Source organism: Ixodes scapularis, unplaced genomic scaffold (assembly GCF_016920785.2).
Source record: "Ixodes scapularis isolate PalLabHiFi unplaced genomic scaffold, ASM1692078v2 PGA_scaffold11__112_contigs__length_91849675, whole genome shotgun sequence".
NCBI classification, from domain to species: domain Eukaryota; kingdom Metazoa; phylum Arthropoda; class Arachnida; order Ixodida; family Ixodidae; genus Ixodes; species Ixodes scapularis.
Genome location: NW_024609837.1, coordinates 27,715,653 through 27,741,675, shown reverse-complemented (window position 1 = coordinate 27,741,675; position 26,023 = coordinate 27,715,653). Strand labels below are relative to the sequence as shown.

The 26,023-nt window shown below is 45.4% G+C and overlaps 1 protein-coding gene across 1 annotated transcript in view; it reads right to left on the bottom strand.

Moving 5' to 3' along the window:
• LOC120836382 overlaps positions 1 to 24,622 on the bottom strand; it is a 34,811-nt gene extending 10,189 nt beyond the window's left edge. Inside the window, exons 1-2 of the mRNA XM_040205226.1 lie at positions 24,518 to 24,622; positions 7,993 to 8,156 (exon numbers count right to left, since the gene is read on the bottom strand). Coding sequence (XP_040061160.1) covers positions 7,993 to 8,156; positions 24,518 to 24,622 — 269 coding nt within the window. The remainder of the gene's footprint in view (positions 1 to 7,992; positions 8,157 to 24,517) is intronic.
• Positions 24,623 to 26,023: the final 1,401 nt, after the last annotated feature.

Below are 26,023 nucleotides of genomic sequence, written 5' to 3'. Positions count from 1 at the left end.
ATGAAGCGCCTGGCAAAAAATTAAAAAAAAATTTTGGGGGGTGTCAGTGTCCCTTTAACATTTTGGGTCCAATATTGGATATACCGTACAGCTTTATTTCTTTATTCGTTAGAAACATAACTTTCACACCTGCTGTCTAAATGAAACTTGGCACACTTCATGCACAAACTTAGCGAACATCTCACTCGCCTCCAATATCATCGTTCCAGCAGTCCTACGTTTACAGGGACGAACGAAATAAATTTCCCACTCAGAGCAGTTATCGTGGCGGCCGTCTTGCTTTTCTGAAAATCGCTCCAACTCCTTTTTTGGCCGCAACTAGAGAAATTACCCCTAATAACGACTCAAACTCAATATATAAGAAGTGGAGAACAGCTAGATGCCCTTCTTAGGTCTGCCCCAGCACTCATGCAACGTCATCCTCAACGTATCGGCTCAAAAAGCAAAAGTTCCGTCCGTGCGCGCTTCCGCCGCCACAGCTTTGCATGCGAAAAGGCGCCGCAGGCTGCTGAACGCGCCTCACGGTCGAACGCCAGCTCCTCCGCCAGCGGCGCTGCGCGCGTTTTTCAAAGCGCCCCCTATAGTTCCCGCACGGAGTGTATAGTTTACGGCCACTCTCAAGCAACCAAGGACGTCATGAGGGAGGTTATTTTTTGCTTGTTTTTGTAATCTTAATTTGCCTATAACTTTTAAAATAAAGGGAATTTCGAGAAAAAAAAAGTTTCACTAAGTTACTACGTTCAGTGCGCTCAGCTTCGGTGCAAATTAAAAATTAGTAAAAACGTCATTGCAGGGCCGCTTTAATCCTACGGATAAAGTTAGAAGAAAAAAAAATGTGCAGCGAAGGACAGGTAATTTTCTTTTTTTTCTAATATATGTATTATAACTATCAATAATATCAATGACTATTCTGGCTAATTATGACGTGCGATGCATCGCCTGCCTAAGTTAGCGGGACGTAAGCCCACTAACTTTTCGGTCAGGTGACCGGTTTTTGTGACTTCATAACTTTATGCTCATCTGGTAACAGAACAGATCCTGTATCCATTTTGAATTCCAATGTTACGTTTTTTCCCAGGCTTATTTTATTAACCTGACAACAGTTTAATGACAATGTTTAACCTGCAGAAGACGCTACAATGCAGGATAGATTATCCGCATCCCTGCCCGTTTCGATGTGGATGAACAACGTACGGGCATGCGGTCGTGTACTACTACTGCGTGGTGCACGTTTAACCCCAGGCTGGTTAATTGTTTTAGTACTGTGGCTAAATTTCTCACCTACAGCTCAGACACCTGAAGTCCATTGGGGCTGAGTATTGCGGGTGTATAAACATACACACTATACAATTACTTTAGATAAATCTAGCGAAATGGACTGAACGGAGGTGTTGAAAGAAGAAAAAGAGATGGAGTGAGGGAGGCGCGCAAAACAAAGAAGGGTAGAGGACAAAAAATACTTTTACCAAACAACAACATCGATATCACAGAGGCAGGGTCGGATCTTCCTAGAGCCGTCAATATACAGGGGAAACTCGGCGGAACTTCGAGGCGCTATACGAAGATGCTTCATGATCGACGTGACCATGGAACCTCGGGGACGCCCCTGAAGACGGCTTCCCAGATACTTGGAAGAAAGCTGAGACCTCCCCGACGGTTACCGACAGCACAGCGCCGACACCGTTGTCTAGTCCAAGAACCGAACTGGTGACGTGCCATACTACTCTGCCTTATTCCGCTCTTGCACGATGTCTAACCTTAATTTAAAGTTCCGTTCGTGTTGCGCAATAATGCCATGAGCGACTATTTGTCTATGTACACAGGGCACCTAAAAGAAATTTTCAGGTTCTTTTCACCGCAAAAATAAACCGTTTATCGCCGAACACTCATTCTCCGCCTAGCGCTATAGAGGTTCGAAGATGCCAAAGTTTCAGAAGTGGCCGCTATTTCTTTGATAAGTTAAATGATATTCATGAGGATATTCATCGACTTCCCAAAAGCATCTGATGGGGTACCTCGTCAGCATCTAATTAAAAAGTTATATGCCCTTAAACTTCCTCTAAACATAATAGACTGGATCAGAAAGTTTGTAACAAATCGCACACATTATACAGTCATCAATAAAAAAATGTCATGCGGGTCCTCTGTCACCTCAGGCGTCCCGCAGGGAACCGTACTAAACCAATTATTATTCTTAACATAGATCAATGACCTAACAAAGCTTCAATCATCCCCGTGCGTCTTTTCGCAGCTGACGCGTCATTTACAGAGCCATGAGAACATGCGATGACCATAGAACACTTCTATATGACTTATATAGAATTGAACAGTGATGTAACAATTGGCAGATCACCCTAAACATGAAAAAGTGCAGGTTACTAACATTTACTCGTTGTACCACCTCGTCTAATTTTTCTTACCGACTAGGTATCAATAATATTGTCACTGCACATCATATAAGTACCCAGGACTTCACCTCACCAGCGATCTCACATGAAATAACCACGTAACCGAAGTTGTTCTCAAAGCTGTCCGCACCCTTAGAAACTTAAAACGTAACCTCAGACTCTGTTCACCCGAAATCAAAAAGTTAGCCTACACAACCCTAGTTCGTTCCCAACTGGAATACGCATCATCGATTTGGTCGCCATTTCAAAATTATCTCTCTAACGAACTAGAAAAAAATTTAAAACAGAGCAATAAGGTATGTTAACTCCGACTACTCTTCCTACACCACTATCGCTTCACTTCTTAATCGGGCTGGTCTCTAAACACTTTCTTTTTGTCGAAGGCTCTCCCGACTTGGCCTCCTTCATAAAATATATTATCACAATAAGCAGATAAAAATGGCCCTTCTCAGAGCCCCACATCGAGTTTCCGCAAGGGTTGACAATATGTGTAAAATCAAATTAACGCACACTTCATCCTTGTTTTTTTTTTTTTTTTTTTTTTTGAAAATTTCATGCTATCTCTAGCAATCTAGCAATTGGCGATTGGGATTCAATAGCCAATGACATATTAATGGAAATTGACACCTCTAAGTTTTGCGAACTTCTCAGTGTTTTCTTGAGTTCAATGAACGAGTTGTAAAATTGTATAGTGATTCGTTAACGTGTTGTCATCGCCATTTAACATTTGTACCATATTTTTCTTTTTCTTTTCCTGTGTTTATTTTTGTGTTTAAACAGTGTCTTTTATCTTCCCTTGCGTAATACCCGGAAACGGGTCCTCAATGTAAATAAATGAACTGAAATAAGTTAAAATAATTTTGTTAACTTTTCAATGGGAAAATGGCCGACCCGCTTTCCTATTAAAATCTACAAAAAGAAATCGCTTATAACTTTTGAATGAGATGACCGGTAGTTTTGAAACCATAGCATGTGGTTCGTACCACTATCGCTGTATTTGGGCGGAGAATAAACGTTCGGCAATGCATAGTTAAATTTTTTGGTTAAAATACTTTTTTTTTTTGGGGGGGGGGGGGGGTACACGATGTATTTACATATTTTGACATTGTGTGTCATTGAAAGACCGATTAGGTACTGTATTTTTCTATTTCTTTTATCTTTCAAACTTGATTACTAATTTTCTTTCTTTTTTTTGTGTGTGTTTGTGTGTGTGTGTGGGGGGGGGGGGGGACAGCCCTTGTCTCGTGTTTCATGTGAATATAAAATGCTCTTCCGCACGAACCTTTTCACAGCGACAATGTTATTGATCGGGGCGGGCAATGAAAAATGAGTGCGACGAAAAAAGTCGAAAGTAAATTGCCTAAAATTACTTAATTTCGTGTTCGTCATCTATTTTATATTAATTGTTTTCACGATGTTTATCCAACAGTCAAATTTGATTTTCAGAACTAAAGTTTGGAAAACTTGACTTAGCCTTCACATTTCAATAGACCATTTCATAAATAAGTAACCACTTCCAGCTCCCCCCTTTCTTGCTGCGTTAGAGAAACCTGATGTCCCGCACTTTGAAGAGCGCTCGTGTACAAAAGAACGTCGCTTCAACATTTGGCATCTTAAAAAGCAAAGGAAAAGAAAGGAGAGCAAATCATGTATTAACTTTGTTTCCTGTTCGGTTTATTTCCATTGTGTTTTGTACTCAGGAGGGTAAGAGAGGATGAATTGCGCCGCTTTCGCTATCTACCAAACACAGATGTCATCCCAAACGTCATCAGAAAAGTCCCACTAAAAATGGCGAGAAATGATATATTAAACGTTAACCAAAACAACCAAACGCTTTAAACATTATTAGTGTCTATGCTGCAGTGTTGCGGAATGGGCACCCCCATTATTAGAGTTTTCGATAATTCCATTCCTTTCAATTCCTAGGAATAAGGACACTGAGCCCATTCCCACTCCTGGAATGGCTGAATCGTTCCATTCCATTCCTTTAATTCCTAAACGTAAAAAATTGGCACTTGACAGCTACATTTTGTTGCCGGCATAAGCAGCATAAAGCTGACATTATCAAACGCAAAGACAATTGGAAAAAAAAAAAGCTAAATTCCTTAAAAAAGCACTGATTTTTACTAAGCGGACCGCTGGTGGCAGAAAGTGTTTATTTACAATGTACTGCAAACATCGAGAAAGCCCCTTGATATGTCGATGCTTGTTTAAGACATCGGTCTCGCGACCACGTGGCTCGCAACAAACAGCAAAACTTAAATCCACTCATTTTCTTTTCTTTTTTTAACTTTTTTGCATTTGATTTTTAAGACATACGCGGCCAGCGTGTTTGTTTGATAGGACCATAAAAATATCCAGTTCATACATGGCGCGGGAATAAGCTATATTACTGTATTCTTCAAATACAGCAACACTGCTGGAAGCGACTCCATGCGCAGTGGCAAGAACACATCCTCTGAAAAATGCAACCTCTGCGGCGCAGCACGAGGGACCGTATAGACCATGTCACGAAACCTGTTTTAAAGCGCATAAGTTCACGCTTGCTTTACGAATCTAGATATTTCTTATCATATTCAATTCAATTTTTGGCTGATTCGTCTGCCCTTTTCCACCCTTCGCATACTCATTCTCGTGTTTCCTCTTCAGATGGCGAATAAAGTACAATGATATACGCCGACTGCACCATGTATAGTTTCGTTGCTCAACTTTCAGCTTGCAGCTTGTTTATTTTCTTGGCGACTAATGTAGAAAAATGTCTTCTACGATGCCATGACTCGATCTGTATTTATCTTGTCTTCTCGTCCCAATTGCGATGTTCCTCTTCGCGCTGATCGAGTGGCGGGTTCAGGCAGCAGACGGTACCAACCGATTCATCCTTCTACCTCGGTGTCGGTTGTTCGCGTTGTGGCGACGGGTCGGGAGTCAGCGTTGACAAAGCTCTTCACATCAAGATACAATTAACGGGGTAATACCGCACCGTTTGAATTGACATTCCCCGTGTTTCCTCAACAACACCGTCCAACTGTCTTCCCACTGCCTCAAATAGGGTCCAGGACAAGGAGCACGAATGCAGACCGGACAGCCGAGACGCGCGGAAGCCAAAACCTCAGTGGCAGCTAGCACCCAGCTCTCCTTCTCAGTTGCCCTCACAGCAACGGTCGCGCCTCGTCTGGCGCGGGACGATCTTTCTGCAGGTCTAGTCAGTTCGGTCACACCAAGAGCGGTGACGATTGTCTACTTCACCTTAAGATAAACCTCAACAGACAGCACGAAAGCCATCGAAACCAATCCAGAGTTTTCTGCGTGTCGCGTGACCCTGCAGTCCCGCTCACGGTGCTGGATTGTCTAGGGTGACTCGCAGCGTCCGCAGCGGTCCATCGCAAGGTGAAACAAAGTATGCAGAGACTAAGGTCAAAGGAAATGAGCGGGAATCCGCTAGCTTGCTTGTAACCCCAACCCACTAAAGCATGTAACACAGAAAACAAGCATCGGAACAAAGACCAAGTAATAGGTGGACTTAATAAGCGCAAGTGGAGAAGAGGGAAGTGAATCTCGCTTTGGTTTTAATACCGAAGCAAACCCACATTTCGCACTTCAAAGGAGTGCGCACGAATGCACGTGGAAGGCAGCAGGGTTGGCTGCCTGCCAAACAACGCGCCTCGAACTATAAGAAAACAATACCGATCATCTTTCGACGGCGCCCGAGTCAACGAGTTATCAGAGCTCTGCGAGTTATGAGTCGCAACAACAAAAAAAGCATGACAAGAAGGACGATGAGGAGTTGTGCATGGCGGTTTCTTTCTTTGCCGCTCCCTTTTCTCTTGCTTGGTGCTTGGTTTCTTCTTTCGCTCTCGTGTAACGCCATCGAAGCCCGACGCCTGCGCGTCCGTGAAAGGCGCCACGTTACCCCCCCCCCCCCCCCCCCTTTCCCCCTTTGCTCTTTGCTTTGACGCTTGTTTTTTGTATTGCATTTTTTTGGCGGATATGTCTGTTAGGGCTCCACGCGGGCTAGCAGTTTCCCGCTCATTTTATTTCTGAGCAACTGACTCACTGACTGGCTCGGTTTAACTGACCGTAAACACTAAAAAAAAAAAAAAAGAAAAGAACCGTGCCTCATTTTATTCCCATTCCATTCCGGGCAAAATGCACCTAATTCCATTCCCATTCCATTCCCCTCAACGTTGCCGCCATTCCATTCCCATTCCATTCCGGGGTCGTGAAAATGCGGAATGATTCCGGAATCATTCCAACTCCTGAGTGGCAACTCCGCAACACTGCTATGCAGCTAAAACTGCACCTTCTTAACAAAAATATTTAAAAAGAGGAGCAGTAATGCACAAAATTTGCTTATATCTCTTTGGAAGCACATGAAGCAGATTGTAAAATAGCAATGCATTTTTGCTTTTTGTAACATAAGACATTTCTTAAAGGGGCACTGAAGTCATTTTTGGAAAAGGCCGTCTTTGATCTGCCACATATACCAAGTCCTTTAATACAAAACCGCTTATATATCTCAGGGCACTAGAAATACATCTGCACTCTTTCTTTCTCGCGGACTACGTTGTGTGGGCCAATGAAGTTCCTACAATACACGTTTGATGGTCCGGCTTCAGGGCGCTGCCATCTTGCTCGCTGGGGTGCGCTTGGACGCGTCCTAATCCGATTACAAAGCCTTGCTAAGGCGTCATAATCGGATTATGGCCGCGCCCAAGCGCACCCCACTGGGCAACATTGCGGCGCCCGGAAACCGCATTTGCAGACGTGTGTACGCGCAGATTTTGAATGATTTTATTATAACTTGTTTCGTAGAGACTCTGATCGGTACACATTCGGATGAGAATCACCTTTTTCTCCGCAGGCGAAGCCATTGCATGCAACTCGCCGACAAGCACCCTTCGTCGACCACTTCACTCGGAAGAAACTTCTTCCCAAAGAGGGCGTGTCGCGATCTTTGAACACGCTTTTAACGAGGAAATAAGCTACGAACGATTGTGATTTCGGGTTTGTTGGGATGCTTAGAGCATCTATAGATTGAGTTGTCACCACAGAAGGACGATCTCAGAATCAACTTCAGTGAGCCTTTAAGCTTTGTCAAATCAAACTCGCGTCTTCCATATCTGTTGTCGCGTATGCTTTTTTAATCATGCATATTTTAATTAAATGATAAATTGATCGTTTAAAATTTTAAGTGTTTTGCTGATTACATTTGAAATATGAGACTATCGACATGTGCTTACTGTCGCCAGTGCAGATCCTGAATAATACCCTAATATTTGGATTTGAAATTTTCGGCAGAACACTGAAGTGCTAAATATACTGATGCATTTTTCTTTAAACATAAACGAGGCGGTATTTCTTGTCAAGACTACAGCTAGTCTGGTCTTCCTCGCCGTGTTTGTTTGTGTTGTAAAACATCACAAATACTGATTTAGCAACAAAACAATGCCTGCTTCGTGAACGACGACATAATGCACACTTCAATTTGAATTTGTGAAGCCTAGTAAACGTTTACAGCTGAGGTATATTCAATACGTAAAGTAATAGAGGCTGTATGAGGTAAAACAATATAATAAAAACATACTGTGTTTCCTTCACTTGCTTCCGGTATTTCCTATACGCAATTCCAAACGCACCGGTGAGATCAGCTATTCGCATTATCAGGCAAACAACAGGCTCTTTAATCAAAACATCATAATTAAATGTCCCTTCATAGACAAAGTAGGTCGTGTACGCATACCCTACAACCTGTAACGATTAAACAAGAATGACTTATATTGACTACGAAGTTAACCGTCATAAGCAACCCGTAGTATTTTTCGCCTATTCCGTATCCCCAGAATGCAAGAGAACATAGCGGACGATTGTGAAGAAATATTGTCAGGTATGGTCAACAACTATCGAGCTTTAAATAACACTGTTCGCTCTGAAGAATAAGTAGAATAAAAAAATAGATACCCTGTATTATTGTGCATGGTCTTAGTAATGTGGGCGAGTAGGTTTCAAGCAGGGTGGGAGAAAAACCAAAATTATTTCAATCGTGATTTCAATCATGATTTTGATCACATGCACGTGTTTCTATAGTTTAAATCAAATATTTCATGTAATTTAATCAAATCAAAATTTAATCAAAATCAAATATTTCATGTAAGTTAATGTGGGCGAGTAGGTTTCAAGCAGGGTGGGAGAAAAACCAAAATTATTTCAATCGTGATTTCAATCATGATTTTGATCACATGCACGTGTTTCTATAGTTTAAATCAAATATTTCATGTAATACAAAACTTGATTGGGCCTTCGGCCTTCCCCAAGGACTTGAAAATGCATAAAATGTAAGAGTTAAGGCCTTTTCACACTTTTACTTTTGCGGGCACGAAGGGGAGTCAACTGAAGGGCACATTGTAAAATATTTGTGATTTGTACGGGGTATTTCTGCGTAGACTCTCAAACATCCCTTAAAAGGGCATCATAAAAAAATATTGACCGTATTTTAAACAGCCTGGCCGCCACGGCAGCCCTCGGGGACTGCAAAAGATATGATAGTTAGCGGATTATTTACCAAAGATCTAATAAGTAAATTTGAATGAGTGAAAATAAACATTCAAATACCCCTAAACTAGCCAATTTTAACGGGAAGCGCCAGTGTGCTCTAAAGTTACCACTCGAGCAGCAGGCGCAAGGCCGGCGATGGGAAACGCGAATGATAAGTTTGGGGTCTTTTAGCAAATCGTTTCAGTGTTCCGCGCACCGCACTGCCGGAGCCTTTGAAGCATGCTTTTAAGCGCGCGGCCCGCGGTCACGGTATCACTCGGGCGCGCGCTCAAAAGCATAGTTTAAAGGCTCCGGTAGTGCTGCACGCAAAACACGGTGACGGTTTCCCAAAAGCCTTCGGGCGCGTGTTTAGAAGTAGGCTTCAAAAGCTCCGGTAGTGCGGTATGCGGAACACGGTAACAGTTTGCTAAAAGTTCCTAATATTAAGGACTTTTGGCAAACCGTCACTGTGTTCCGCGTGCCGCACTACCCGAGCCTTTGAAATACGCTTTTAAGAGCCCGTCCGAGTGATACCGTGACCGCGGTGTGCGCACGCTCAAAAGTAAGCTTCAAAGGAAGCGCACTCCAAACCGACACGTATTCCGGATTCGTATGCCGGAACCCGTAAAAAAAGCACGAAACGCATGTATGACCAAACCTTCCGATCCGACGTGCGGACTGCCGTAATGACCTTGGGGGGATACTGTTTTCGTATTATTGGAGAGCGTCGAAAACCCTCGCCTTCGACCGTCGTATTGCGTGGTTGGATGTCGGGTCGGACGGTTTCGTCGTACATGTGTTTCGCGCTAAAATGCATGTTCCGGCGCACGAAATACGAAGAGGGATTGTACGCCTTGGTTTGGAGGGCCACAAGAAAAACACGGGCGTATTCCTAATGAGCGATGCTATATGCACTACGTAGTGCACTTTGGGCGGAAATTGCTATATGCTCTACGCTGAGAGCTCATGCCGCTCGGGCCACCCTTTTTCGAACTGCGCGTGTATCATTGGGGAGCTCGTTAACCCAGCCCCCCCCCCCCCCCCCCCCCCCCCCGCAGGGGGCACCTGTGAAAGCAGGTGTTTGGAGAGTGGCGTCTCCACGGACCCCGAGCCCCGCAGGGGGCGCCTGCACCTTAGGTGCTAGGTGCTTGGTGAGTAGCGTCACCACGGACCCCAGCCACGTGGGCCACCATACCCGCACGCAGGGGGCACCTACTTTGGTAGGTGCTTGGTGAGTGGCGTCACTACGAACCCCGAGCCATGTGGGTTCGCCCACCCACGTCTGGCTGTGCGTGGCGTACCCGTGTCCGGGGAAAAGGGGACCCTGGTGGTTGAGCTGAGCCCGGGGTATGTTTGGACCCTTCGGGGCCCCCCGGGCAAGGCAATACACCGCTTCGACCCCTGCTTCTCGTAGACGGGTGTCCTGGCTTGGCCCGACCAGGATGATTCAGTCAGTCGCCTCTTCTACCCTCTTCTTCCTTCTTTTACTTTTCCTTCCACCTCTTTCTCTTTTCTTCTACACTCTCTTCCTTCCTTTTTTCACCTTCTTAGGCGGCAAGGGCTAACCTTGAGTGGAAACAGGTCCTGTCCCTGCATCCACACTCGGTTATAGTGCCCGGGCAGCACTGGTAGAGTAATTGTGTTAGCCAAGCCTTTCTTGCTATGGCACATTACCCACCCCCTTGTTGGGCTCCGTGGTGGGCAGTGCACCCGGGCACTGAATCTCCTCCCATCTCTCATGGGTTCCAAAGCAAAACCTCCCTCTGATCGGGCCCTGAAAAGGGTCCGCACCGAAGTCCCTCTGAAAGACACGACCTCATCTCCCCCTACATTCCCCAAATTTTTAGTTATTCACTCTGAAGACGATACACCACTCTCCAAGATGTCCCCCTTTCTAGTTGCTAAAGTGCTAGAAAGTGTGGTCGGAAAGAACTTCAAAGCCAAAAAGATGCCCTTAGGTGACCTTCTCGTAGAACTTGAATCCAGACAGCAGAGTACTGCACTCCTTGCTTTGAATTCTGTGTCTGATCACAAAGTGACTGTTTCACCCCATCGTACACTTAATACTATTCAGGGCGTTATCTCCGAAGATGACCTGATTGAGGCCTCTGACACTGAGATACTTGAAGGGCTCTCTGACCAAGGAGTTGTAGCTGCGAGGCGCATCTCCCTGCGTCGGGACGGTCAAGAGCGGAAAACTAAACACATAGTGTTAACCTTTGAATTTACCACACTTCCCGAGGCTGTTAGGGCTGGCTATCTCCACTGCAGGGTTAGGCCCTATGTGCCTAATCCTCGAAGATGTTTTAAATGCCAGAGGTTTGGCCACGGCTCTCAGAGCTGCCGTGGTAAGGCCACTTGTGCCAAGTGTGGGAAAAATGACCATTCTGCTGACTCCTGCTCCAACGAAGCCCATTGTGTCAACTGTAATGATCCACACCCAGCGTATTCGCGCTCATGCAAGACATGGAAAGAAGAGAAAGAAGTGCTTCACTTGAAAGTCAAAGAAAACCTCTCTTACCCGGAAGCGCGCCGTCGCTTTGCGTTCTTGCGCAAGGGTGGCTATGCGCAGGTGGTGCAGCGGGGACCTGCACCACTGAAGGTTGCAGTGGCAACCCAGACGTCCTTTCTAGACTATGGGAAGCCACGGCAGTCCCCCACGCCCCAGCTGAAGATTCAGCTTCCGGGGCATGCAATCTCGGCTAGACGGTCTACGGACCCTCCCAGCCAGAGTGCGAACCCTCGCACTCCGGCAACAGCATGTATCTTCTCAGGCAGCCACCGACCCAGGATGGGTCGGTGGCTGCCGCAACCGTCTCTCCTCTGCGATCTCCTTCCAGGGAGAAGGGTCGACACTCTCGCCCACACTCCCTGGAGAGAGCATCATCGAGGGAGCGGCATGGCTCTCGTGCCGCACCTGCAGCGCCTAAGGGACAGGAACGGGTGGACTTGGGCGACGCTTCGCCCAGCACCTCCTCTGCCCCTTTGGCTGGGTCTGGTCGCGGGCGGCGCATGGCGCCCCGTTCCCCGAACCCGAAGAAACCTGCAGAAAAAGCCTTGCCTCAGGAAACTGAGGCCATGGATAAGTGTGAAGTCTCCACTCCTGCGTCTGAGCAAGACGACATGGAGTGGCAGACTACTAAGAGTAAGCACAAGAGCAAAAAACCGGTGATCCCACCAACGTGATGTTGTACATTCTTTATTGCCCTGCGCGGCAGGGTTGACGTTTTTACTTTTACTTGTACCTTACTACTTTTACTGATTTACTAATTTTTAACTTAGTTTTAGAATAATGGCTAAATTTACTTGTATGCAGTGGAATTGCCGCGGCCTTTTAAGGAATATTGACGATGTTAACTTTTTTATGGACAACCTCCGTCCTATAGCTCTCTCTTTACAAGAGACACACCTTAATGATCATCATGTGTCTATTTTACGTCGTCACCAAGTTTTTAGAAAAGATCGTTCCACATCAAACTCATCTGGTGGAGTAGCAGTAATCGTCCAAAGTGGAGTTGCTTGTTCTCAGATTCCTCTTTCTACACCCCTAGAGGCTGTAGCTGTGCGTCTCCTCTTGGACCGCTTCATCACCATTGTTTCCATCTATATTCCACCAAATGTTCCACTGCATATTCATGATCTTCATGATTTAATTACTCAGCTCCCTCACCCCTTTTTACTTTTAGGAGATTTTAATGCCCACCATCCTTTGTGGGGTGGCACACGCCAGGACTCGCGTGGTGGGATCATTGAACGGTTTTTACTGTCATCTAATCTCTGTCTTTTGAACAGCAGAGAGCCTACCTTTTTTAGCGCAGCTCACAACTCATTTACATCCATTGATCTTTCCATTTCATCTCCATCCTTGGTGTCTTGTTTCACATGGAGCATTTTAAATAATCCTTTTGGAAGCGACCACTTTCCGGTTGCTCTGAAGAGCGTGAAATCTATTCCCAGTCTTATGAAACGGACTCCACGTTGGAAGCTAGAAAAAGCAGACTGGGCGCTTTTTAGCCAAAAATCCAAGCTTGTTCCCTCAATGTTCTCTTCATTAACTCATGACGATGCCACAGCCTACATCACAGAGCATATAATTGGTGCTGCTCTTTGCTCCATCCCTCAAACTTCTTCGAACATCCCCAAGAAATGTAAGCCATGGTGGAATGAGGAATGTTCCACCACAAAGAATAACCAAGATAAGGCTTGGGGTGTCTTTCGTAGATACCCGACATCTGTGAACTTAATGGAATTCAAGAGACGCAGAGCTTGTGCCCGCTGGACTCGGAAGCAGGCTAAAGGAAAATCTTGGCGAGGTTACTTGTCCTCCATCAGCAGCTATGTTCCAGCAAAGGAAGTGTGGGACCGACTTCACAAGGTCGAGGGGAAATACCGCTGTTTTACAATCCCCCTTTTTCCGTCTTCTGGAGCCTCATTGCTAGACCAGGCTAACGTGTTGGGCACTCACCTCGCTGCTGTTTCAAGCTCCGCACATTACTCTCCAGCATTCCTGAAGCGTAAGGCAAACATGGAAAAGACGAGGCTCTGCTTCACAGGGGGAGCGTCTGCACCTTACAATCAGCCATTTACAATGGTTGAGCTCGAAGTGGCTCTCAACTCCCGCAAGAATTCTGCCCCTGGTCCCGATAGAATTCACTACGACATGATCCGACACTTATCTAGAGAGTCACTTAGTGCTCTTCTCACATACTTCAATGGCCTTGAGGTGTGATGCCTACTTCCCTGTTGAATGGAAGCGGGCTGAAGTTATACCGCTGTTGAAACCTGGCAAGGACCCCTCCCTTCCTGCAAGTTACAGACCAATAGCATTGTCAAGTTGTCTGGGGAAAACCTTTGAAAGATTAATTAACAGACGTCTTATTTATTTTCTTGAGCAACATAATATCTTGGATATTAATCAGTGTGGCTGTCGTCCTGAGCGCTCTACAACAGACCACTTGGTGCGGCTGGAGACCTTTGTGCGCGAGGCATTCGTCAACAGGCAGCATTGTGTATCTGTTTTCTTTGATTTAGACAAGGCCTATGACACCACTTGGAAGTATGGCATCTTGCACGACCTTTTTATGTACGGAGTACGCGGTAGAATGCTTCAGTGTATAAAGAGCTTTTTGTGTAAACGCACTTTTCGAGTTAGGTTGGGAACAACCTTATCAGACTGGTTTGTTCAAGAGAATGGTGTTCCTCAGGGTGGAGTCCTTAGTGCCACACTCTTTGCAATAAAAATTAACTCTCTTAGCAAAGTCATTCCTCCTTCAGTATCTTACTCGCTATATGTCGATGACATTCAGATATCTGTAGCGTCATGTAATATGTCTAGCTGTGAGCGGCAGATACAACTGGCCATTAATAAAATGACTACATGGGCTGATGAGAATGGTTTTAGGTTCTCTCCGGATAAAACTGTTTGTGTTCCTTTTTCTTTAAGGCGTGGCCTCTGTTTAGATCCTACACTTCTGTTAAATAGAAACAACATTGCTGTCAAAACGGAGCACAAGTTTCTAGGAGTTACTTTCGACCGTAAACTTACCTTTGTTTCGCACCTCAAACAACTCAAGCAAAAAACTCTGCAGGCATCGAACATACTCAAAGTTCTTTCGCACAAGTCGTGGGGCTCGGATAGGAAATGTCTCCTTCGTCTATATTCTTCGCTCATTCGATCCCGCCTTGACTATGGCTCAATTGTCTATGCCTCTGCGAGACCGTCTGCTTTAAAAATGCTCGATCCAGTACATCACCTTGGGCTGCGTTTGGCATCTGGTGCTTTTTGCACCTCCCCTGTGCTTAGCTTGTATGTTGACTGTCATGAAATGTCGCTTGAAAAAAGGCGACAGCTACTTAGCCTCAACTATGTTTACAAAATTTTGTCGGACCCCAGCTCCCCCACTTAGAGTTGTATTCAAAACTCTAGGTTTTCTCGCCTCTTCAACCATAAGCCAACTGTTGTGCGGCCCTTGAGCTTTCGTGTCGAGAGTCTTCGCTCCTCCCTCAATCTGACTCTTGATTTTAACCTCTTGAATAGTTCATACCATACTGCCCCATGGAATGTCAAACCCATTTTTTTGTGACTGGTGCTTCACAAAATTCAGGAAGCAAAGAGTCTCACCTTTAATTTTACAACAGGAATTCTTTGCATTGGAGGAAAAATACAAAGATTATAATCATTATTACACTGATGGTGCAAAGTCGTCAATGTATGTTGGTGCGGCTGTATACTCTTCTCGTTTTTCCAAAGTCGCTCGTCTAAATACTCTTGCCAGTATTTTTACTGCCGAGCTGTATGGGGTCATGATGGCACTTGACCATATAGTTCAGAGTAAAATAAAGAAAGCCATCATCTTTGTAGATTCGCAGAGTGTTGTTCGGGCTGTATGTTCTGTTTTATCAACAAAGAATCGGCTGACCTGGACTGTGCGTGTTAAGGTACAGCAGGGCCTACAGGATGGTCACGACATTAGGTTTTGCTGGATTCCTAGCCATGTGGGCATTGCAGGCAACGAGGCTGCAGATAAACTGGCCGTCTCTTCGCAAAATCTTTCCGTGTCACATGTCCGCATCCCCCACCAAGACTTAAAAGTGCCTATAAGACTTGCAGTCTTGCAATCGTGGCAGTCTGAGTGGGATGTAGAGGTTAACAATAAGCTTCACACCATCAAGCCAGACCTTGGTACCTGGGAAACATCTTACAATAAAAATAGATCCCACGAGGTCCTCATATGCCGCCTGAGAATCGGCCACACCTACCTCACCCATAGCCACCTGCTTACTAGTGAAGAACCTGCAGCCTGTGAGCGCTGCGGTGAACCTCTGACTGTTGTTCATATTTTATTTCTTTGTCCTGGTCTTCGGCAGCAGCACAAATTCTTTTTTCCTGATCTTTTCAAGTATCGGATTCCATTCCACCCTGCCTTGCTGCTTGGTGAGCGGCCACTAATCTCATTCAAACGTCTTTTCGATTTCCTTGAAAATACCGGATTTTTAAACAAACTTTAGAACTATTCTGCTCCCCATAGTTTAATTCTACTCACCCTTTTTACTAACTCACCTTGTTTGGCGCAGTATGGCCATTGATGCTCTTGCGCCATTAAAACCGCAAACAACAACAACCCAGCCCCCCGCCTGCGTTCACGCCGCTTCGCGGCGACAGTATGCGGCTGCTAATTTGAAAAGTTAACCAGTACACGCCGCTTCGCGGCGTCCAGCCGGCAACCCAAGCCCCGCTGTCCCCGATCTGCGAAGTCTGCCAAGTTTCGTCGACAACATTCGGTGTTTTTTTTTTTTTTTTTAGTGTTCATCGCAAAAAAGAAATATAAATATCGCCAAATGCCTCGTCAAAACAACGTTCAAGAAAAAAAGAAAAAAAAAAAAAAAGATAGGATCACCGCGATTCGAACCTGCGTCCACTTGCGTACGAAGCGGACACGCTATCCCCTACGCTATGCCACCTTTTTTTTTTTTTTTTTTTCCAAGCAGTTGTTTATTTACATGTTAAAAACATAAGTAGCAAGAATGAAGGAAATGAGGTATATACATATGTTGGAGCAGAAAAAGAACGTTACATAAGTTAGACATTGCATTAAATGACCCAGGTGCAAAGTAAATCAGTTAAAGGTTACAACATTGTTAAAGAGTGTAGTAGACTCGCCTCTGGATGTATATTACACTCAAATATGTTAAAAGTGTATTAGAGTGAGGCACGTGCGAAGGCGACGGATAGTCTTCCTGAGGCATGAAAATTTAGTGCTACCTTCTGACCTTTCACCAGAGTGTCTCTCAGATCTTTTTCTATTTCTACTGGTTCTAAAATTCTAATAGTCCACTCCAATTTGCTAGCAAAGTGTCGCCACGCAGGTTTAGGGTTCAGTGTGCACTCTGTCATGTCTACTCTTGACCGCCATAGCGAATGTAGGCCTAAAACCATGATTATCTCAGTCAGGTCAGTCAGCGTCCTTTGGTCGTGCCGCCGTAGGAATTTCAAGGTACACCAACTAATCTGCAAGTCCAGATCAAAGAAAGACTGTGGTTCGGCCCAAAATATTTCTGCATTGGAACAAAAAATAAACACATGCTCGAGTGTTTCTTCTTTACCACATAAATCACAATTGTGTGACCATGGCACGAAGAAACCCTTGGCCTGCTGCCACACTTTGACGGGAAGCACTTCCGTGTGGAACTTGAAAAAGAAGTCTTTCGATGATGTGGCGACGGGCAAACGTTTTAGACGATTAAATACGTCATTTTCGGTTGGCTGGTTTTTCAAGGGTCTGTAAAGCGGAGGAGGAATCAGCGCGGAGACTGTAGCCCAATACAGTTGCTTACGGTTGGTTTTCAGAAGAAAGTCCCACGAAAAAGTGTTTTGCAGCAGGCGGATTGACTGGGCGATCTCTTTGTAAAAGAAAAGCACTCGAGAAAAGGGTGTAGGGGTAGCAGTGGTGACTTGCCATGCCATAAGTTGCGACGCACCGAGGTGGTGAAATGCAGACAGTATGAAGGGGTCCTGCTGATCTCGGAAGAAGAGGAAACGATGAATGACGAGCTTTAGGCCGACATTGATGAGACCTAAGCCTCCATTTGCAAGACTTAGAAAGAGGTTTTGACGTCGCATTCGTTCCATGGACGATTTCCATATAAAAACAGCCCAGGAACGCTGAACTTTGTCTGCCGTGGCAGTAGAGAAGGGCATCACTTGCGCAGAATAGAGGATGGCTGGATATGATATGGCGTTGCACAGGTAGCTTCTTGTAAAAAAAGAAATGTGCCGGGATTTCCATGGAAATAGCTTCGCTCCTTGTGCTCCGATGCGTTTCTTCCATAAGGACGCCGCACCTCCACGAAGGTCTAAGTTGGTCCCCAAGTAGGTCGTCACTGATTCTTACCACTGAATACCCATAAACTTAGAAGGTTTGGTTCCCCAGTCTCCGAGCCAGGCACCGCAAGACTTTTTTTCGATTCAAAGAAGAACCGGAGTATTTGCTATAGCTCTCTACAAGCTCAAGAGCAATCTGCACTTCTTTCTTGGATGAACATACAAAGGTAATGTCATCGGCATATGCCAGAAACTTCAGGACGTGTTCGGAAAATTGGAATCCAGCGATCGAAGTATTGTGAAGTACAGTGCGGCAGAGTGGTTCTAAATATAACGAAAACAGAAGGGGCGAAAGCGGGCAGCCCTGCCGTACTGATCTGCGCACTAAAATAGAGGTTCCTACATTCCCATTGATGACGAGTTTCATTGTGATGTCCGTGTAAATTATCGAAATCCATTTCTCAATGTAATCTCCCAGTTCACAGTGTCGTATAAGGGAAAATAGAAACTTCCGGTCGACTCTGTCGAATGCTTTACTTAGGTCTAGCTGATGCGCAGCTAGGTGTGCATAACCTTGTTCAGCAGCTTCGCACATGATGCGCATCCGGTGAAGGTTGTGTGATGGAACGACCTTTGAAGCCGTAGCTCTGGTGGTCTCCAACGATATGACGAAGTCCTATCTCGAGTCGTCGTGCCAGTATTCTTGTAAGAATTTTATAATCCGTACAAAGTAAGCTGATGGGACGAAAATCGGATACTTCTGGTGCTCCCTCATTAGGGGCTTTCTTGGGTATTAATACTACGTGACTTTTCCTCATTGACGGTGGCAGGAGCTCTCGTTTCCTGATGTCTTCAAATACGTGCACGAGAGAAGCGCCAACAATATCCGCAAATGTTTTATAAAATTCAGCACCAATGCCATCAGGACCAGGACTCTTGTTTGTAGGGAGCTCTTTTATCACTCGCTGTATCTCTCTCGGTGTTATGGGAGAGTTTATTATTTCTCTCGCTTCTTCTGGAACCTTAGGGAGTAAGGAGAGCACCTTCTCTGGAATATCCGACAAGGTTTCCGCCCTTGCAAATAGGTCTCCATAAAAGCTTTCAAACGCAGCGCATATATCTGATTGTGTAGAGGCTATTGAGTCTTTATGATGAACCACGGTGATAGCATTACGCTTGCGTCGTAGTCTTTCGAATGTGTGAAAAACTTTAGATGGCTGTTCCTCGTGTTCTAGTGTCAGCTCTCGACTTCGAATGAGCGCTCCCCAGTGTCGCTGTTCAATAAGCTGTTGCAATTGTTTTTTTATGTTCTTAATATCTTCAATAAATACGCCTGGGCGTCGTTCTTCTTCAGTGACGAGGGATCGTAAAGCATTTACGAGAGCTAGTTCTTTGGCCTTTTTTCGTGCACTCTCTACAGAGCTTCGGATAACCGCTTGCACTTTCACATAAAATTTGAACGCTTCCCATTTGCAAGCGTCGATCGGCTCACTTTCGGCTAGAACGGTTAGCTCCTTACGAATTTGTTCGCGAAATACTTCATCTTCCAAAATTGTGTTGTTCATCTTTCAAGATTCAATTCCTAAACTACGTGTGGAGCGATCTGTCTGTTTTTTAAACGAGATGGACACTAACGCATGGTCTGAGAGGTGAGTGGGATTCGCAGTATATTGAATCTTGTCACTGGGGATTTCACCCGAGATGTAAATTCTATCAAGCCGCGCATGAGAAGCACCTTGCCAATGGGTGAATTTGGGATCAAAACATTTTATGTCTTCTGTCGCGTCCTTGAGCTCGAAGTCATGAAGAATGTTTTTCAACTCCACTATGCTTCCATCACTTTTCCATCCAGAAGTTGTGCAATCGTTCCGCGACAGTACGCAATTGAAGTCACCCGCTAAGATAACTTTACTTGGGGTGTCTAAAGTTAAACGTAAGCTTTTGAAAAACGTTAAACGATCCGAATAGTTGTTTGGTGCGTAGATGGAAACTATTCTGACTAATTCTTCGCCAACCAAAACGTCTATGGCAGCTGTGCGACCATCTGCTGCTAGCTCACAGTCAACGAAACTGCAGTGGCGTGAGACTTTTCGCAGAAAGATAGCGGTCCCAGCACTTAGGCCAGAGGATGGAGCGTGATAACAATAATATGTATCCTGGAAGTAGGTGACAAGATCAATTTCTTGCTCTCTAGTTGAGATTTTGGTTTCCTGTAGACATATTATATCAATTTTGTGTTGATAAAGAATCTCTTTTAGCCATACCTTACGGCGTTGACTTATAAGGCTGGCTACGTTAAAAGTCCCGATTGTAAAAGCACCATAAGGATCGTCGTTCATTGAACGTATTAGGTGATGGAGCAAAGTGAAGCGTCTCTTACTGACTCTTCGGGTCCTTGTGGCCGGACAGGATGGAATCCTGATCGGTGATGGGAGATTCGGGAGATAGAGATTTTGTTCTCCTCTTCCTTCTCCTCTTTGACTCTGTTGAGGCAGGATCTATGGTGCACAGGATTTTGTCTCCCTTTCTTTTCCCGAGCATTTCTTTGTCGCTGGTTTCGTCCATTTCGGATGCCTCTTCCTCTGGTTGCATTGACTCTTCAGCTTGGTCTTCAGGAACGAGAGCACTGAAAGAGTTGGTGATGACAATATTGCTCACTGTCTCCTTCGTTGCAGAGCATGACGACGCCGACCTGTCTACGCACTTCTCAGTCCGGGAGGCTGCCTCGACGTAGGCTGTCCTGTGAGCGGTGCTGACTTCTACCGAAACCTCTGTTTGTGCTGTTTCTTCTGCGTCCATCAAGTATAGTCTGCAGGAATCTGGAGAGATGCAGTCGTTCGGTTGGCGTACGTTGGGACACAGTCTTCGAGATCATGGCCGAATTTTCGACATGCGCTACACCAGGGAGCACGGCACTGGCCTCGGACGTGTCCGACTTGCCTGCATCGCAGACATTGCGGTGCTCTGCCCGGCACGGAGACAAGCACGGTTGTTCCTAAAATCCTGAGCTGATGCGGCAAGCTGTCCACAGTCACACCTTCGTTCAATTCAATTGATAGTATTCTTGTGGTCGTCTCCACATCCTCGAAGCCGGAGTAGTGCCACTTGTCTCGAACGATGCTTTTTATTTTTCCAAACGTAGAGAAAGCGCTGGCCACGTTTGCATCTGGGACGGTTGTTGGAACCCAGTGCACCTTCATGGACAGCGCAGTCTTGCTCCCGTCTATTATCAAACATGTCTTGTTCTTTACATGGATCTCTCGGAGCTGCAGCAGTCTTTCTTTTTCCTTGGCAGAACGCACTGTGAGTAGCCACACATGATTGTATTGGAAGGCCCCAAGCGAAGCTAGCTCATTTGGGTGGATGATTTTCTTCAAAGCAGGACCGAAATCATCGATGCGGTATGGCCGGGCTGATGGGTCCCCATGAAGAATCAGTGAATTTTCAAGCAGCTTATCGTTGGGAAGGGGTGGCAGTAAAATCTTGTATTCCGTTGTACTTGGTGCAGAGGGGGCAGAAGCAGAAATAGTTTCAGAATATTCCCGGCTAGGCTTAGCCGTTGAGATTTCCTTTACGGAGCCCATTTCCAACGCGGCCATTCAGCTCGTCGTCTTCTTCGAACTCCCCTACGCTATGCCACCGGTTGGAAAACTCGTTGTGATCATTCATTTTATACGAGACAAACGTAGTGCATATAGCAATTTCCGGCCGAGCTGCACTCCGGAGTGCATATAGCATTACTCATTCCTAATACGGTCGAAGGCGAGAGAGAGATAAAGAGGAAACGTAGCGGCGGCGGAGGATGGCGGAGGAACTTCGCGGCCAGGGGTGTAATGTGGCCGCTACAAGTGTCTCAGCTATCGAGAAAATAGCGCGGCGTCTGCTGCCCGACGTGGCGGTGGCGAAAATAGGGAGTTGAGGTAGGTCGTTTTTTTCTTCCGCTACGGTATCCATAACGAAAACGCCGCAGGTGCGAATGCGCGCCGCCAGCCTTGTCTGCATAGTTCAAGGTCTTGTGGCGGATTACGGAGCGCCATGCGGGTGCTTAGCGGGCTGTGGAAACGGTCCACTAAAAGTCCACGTCGATCGGTTTCAGGTGCACAGCTCGGCGCCGATCGAGCGGAATGACATCATCGCGAGGCGGCAAAAGTTTCTTCACAACTTGGCACAAAATTGAGAAGGGAGACGAAACCGTTTCTTCTTCCTGACGTCTTAACTAAAAGGGGGACGGCAGGGCACGATTGTAACTTTGTCCCACAAAGCCTTGATGTGCGACAATGGTAGGACGAAGCAATCATATTGCTTACCTTATTTACCATGCGACCGATCGCAAACTGCCATACTTTGCATGAGCCCCACATTTTACAGACGAATAAAAACTTATTTCAAGGCGACGTTTAAATAGGCATCCTTCCTTTAATAACACCAGCAGAGAAGTAGGCGGAGTCCGGCGAAGCAGCACGGTGGTATAGCATAACCCGAGCACGGGGTGATCACAGCTAGAGTAACTGCATAAATGCTTCAGAGCCTATACAGTTACTCTAAGCACAATATGTTCACAGCGCCCCAATGAAACCATCGCGAGGGAAGTTCGCACCTCCGGTCTCGACGGGCAATTCGTCTACACGGTCGGCTCGACCAAGCGCGGAAACCTTGAGCAATCGTCGGTGGACATGGCGATTTCTCACGTCATCACACAGAAACCACCTAGAATAGAAGGGGATACCGACATAAATACCCAGAGAAACCACCGCGAGGAAAGCTCACAGCACCACGCGTTTGTGACGCAACTTGACGAACAGAGAAGTGGCGCCGACAAACCTACCTCCGGTATCAACACGTTCGGCTCGCGGGTACGTTGAACAGTTGTCGGCGGAGCAGGCGAATTCTCACGTCATCATACCGAAACCACTGCGCACAAAAGCGAATACCGACACAAGTCGGCGACGGGAGAGACGTGACTCGGCGAAGAAAAATCACTGCAAGAAGCCTAGCAGCAACGCACCCGGCCGACCCCGCGCGCCCAAGCTCGGCGATACCGCCCGGCGCCGCCGCCCCCAGCGTCCCGGCGTCAGAGACGGCGCGGACGGCGTTCGTTGGTTCCTTCGTCAAGCACGCAAAGAGCACGTGCTCAGCGGAGGGAAGGAAACGCGCTCGTGATTGGACACTCACTCAATGCGAAAGCGTACGTCATAATACGGGACACGTAAAAGTTGAGATAGTTGAACTCTAACCTTTACGGGTGCCGGAACTCGTGAAAACGGAGCGGTGACGTGAGAACCGGAAGCCGGCTTCCATACAGGTTCCGGCATACGAATCCGGAATACGTGCCGGTTTGGACCGTGCTGTAGTGCGGTACGCGGAACACGGTGACGGTTCGCTAAAAGTCCCTGTTAAAGAGTGTTAGGGAATCGTTTTTGCACATCCGATACGGTGAGCCCTCCAGTACGAACTGCGCGTGCGCTGCCGCAGAACACTCGCGCATGCGCAGTTCGAACCGAATAACCCATCGTAGCGTATCAAGTGTGCAAAAACGGTTCCCTAAAACTCTCTATTACCCGCGTTTTCGCATCGCTTGTCTTGCGCCTCCTGCACGAATGGTAACTTTAGTGCATCCCCGCGCTTCCCACGTGCTTCAGTCAGTTGTAGAATTGACTGATCTAAGGGTTTTCGATGACGCTCTGCAAGATTGATTAGAAACATTTGTTTATTTCCGATAATTAAAAATTTAAATAGTAAATTTCAGTTAATTAGTATGCTCATTAGTATGTAGTTTTACAATCCTTGACGTCCGTCGTGGCTGGCAGTTTGTTCCTGAAAAAAGTTTCTTTCTCAGCCACCCTAGTTGTAAGAATTGCTGAAGTCTTCGCAAAAGCAACAGGTGTAAAGCCGTCACGTTGTCACGTGCCGCTGTGACATCACGTAACGTCATGGTGTCCCGTAATATCGCTGTGTGGCGTGAATATCATGATGTCACGCCACGTCACTGTCACGAGACGCTAAAGGCTCTGTTATATTCCGAACGCACATGTGATGTTCTGTGTCTCGTGTTGACTTTATTTGGGAGACTAACACGGCATTCCAGCTGGCCTCGCCCACCTCGTCGAGTTGGGAGGGGTCACACCACCAGCGACCGAGTGCTGCCCGACGGGTGTCGAACGGCCCGTTGCTTCTCGCAGCCGATAACGGCTTGCAGGTGCAGTTCCAGACTCACTGGCAAGCTGATCAACTCTGGTGCTGGCTCTATTCTGGAGGCTCCTGTTGCACAAGTTACCGCTTGTGCAAGAGGAGTAAAGCTGACGATGCGAAAATGCGGGTGACAAGAGAAGAAAAAGAAAAAAAAAAAAAACGACGGACGTGCGCGTTTTTGAAAATTTAGGCTTGCGCTTGTTGTGACGAACGATAACTTTAGCTCGCCACATGGGCTTCCCATGCGCTTCAATTTGTTTTCCAGATTTAACTAATGTTAAGGTCTTCAGTGACGCTCAGCAATTTCGTATTTTTGTAACCATGTGTATATTCATTAACTAAAATGATAATTATCAAGTAATTGTTAATTATCCGACTTATCTTGACAATGAGCCCCTTGTAATATGTGCCCCTGGAATACACCATATATTTTAATGCATTTTTCTTTGTAGTTAAAAGGTCGGAATCACACATTAATTATTTTCCAGACTTGTTATAATCTAAAATTACTTTCCCTTTATTTAAACATCTATTTCAATTTATGTTTAACATCTCAAGGTGATCTTACGTTTGTGAGGTTTTGCATTGTCTCGTATTCTGGTTTGTTCCATGGACGGTTTGTCGTCGCAGCAACAGTCGTACATAAAAAGAAGAAGAATAGCCACACTGTCATCTTGTTAACAAAGGCAGTTGCTTTGAGGGCGCTGTTTTCCTGGAGAATTTAGATACTGCAATAAACAAAAATATTATACGACTAAAAAACTCGTGTACGGCGATTTCAGAGAGATGTGATACACAATCGTCCATAGAATTGAGGACATGTATTGATTTCAAATTATGTAATTATAAAAACTTCGTATTTATGTTCTAGCAGAATGTGTTCCTGATGACAGAATGCATTTTCCAGCAGGCTTCTCCACTATAAATGTATTTTAATCACTTGAGATGTACAGTACATAAGGAATACAATTATTACATGTCTGAAATTTCGTCTTGTTTCAAAATGTATACGTCTTGTAAGTAAAGTAGGAAGTTTGCCAAGACTTAGGAATCTCCTTCCTCGAAAAGTTGTTCAGTATAATTAAGCACATTATTGATAATTTTTATATCAGCCTCCTGCAAAAGTTTGCTCTGTTGAATTGAAATATCAGAGATCAAGGTTGATTACACATAGCACATGGAGGTCGCAGATCGGTCTCGTACTCCTGAACTTTTTTTTTTTTTTTTTTGTATATAACTTTTAGCAGAATGTTTTAAAATACCGAGAGCGAGAAGAAACAAAAAATATGGACTGGTGGATGCGCAGTGCAGATAATGTAAACTTTTGAGCATAGTATGATATTTTCGAGCTGTCCCAAAGTTCCCAAGCCAACCTCCCACAGTTTTTAAATAAGTGTTGAGGAATCGTTAAAATTCTTGCAGTAGCGTTCTTGGTATGACTTAGGATGTTTATTTGTTATTCTTGCAATCATCAACATAACTAATTTTGTATTTTATTTTTTTTTAATGGGAACTTAATGGTTTTTGTATTGTTGTTGCTTTTGGTTCATTTTTCTGACTCTTTGTTATAGTGAATAAAGACATGGCTTATGGTCCCATATATGCGAACCGTTATTGCTAAAAGCGCTCAAAAAGTAAGTGGGTGTTTGCAATAAAAGGATTGCTAAATGAAAATGCGGAGAGCAACTGCATCTTGCGCAGGAGTGGCGGTGACGTCAGAACGACGTTGAGCTGTTATTGGTTGATTTAAAAAAAATAGTGGGTAGACCTTAAGGCATCTAACGTTGAGGTCTACCCACTATTTTTTTTAATCAGCCAATAAGAGCTCGGCGTCGTTTTGACGTCACCGCCACTCCTGCGCAAGATGCAGACTACTTGCTTTTCGCATAGACTGTTGCAAAGCATAAGATCCAAAACAGATTCTCATAAAATAATGCTGATCCAAAACAAATGTTCATAAAATAGTGCTGGTGCGCGTCATCCCTAGAGGGATGACAGCGCACCAGCATCATGCAATAGGGACAAACTGAACCACCAGAGGCACGCTGTCATCCCTAGAAGAAACCAATACGAA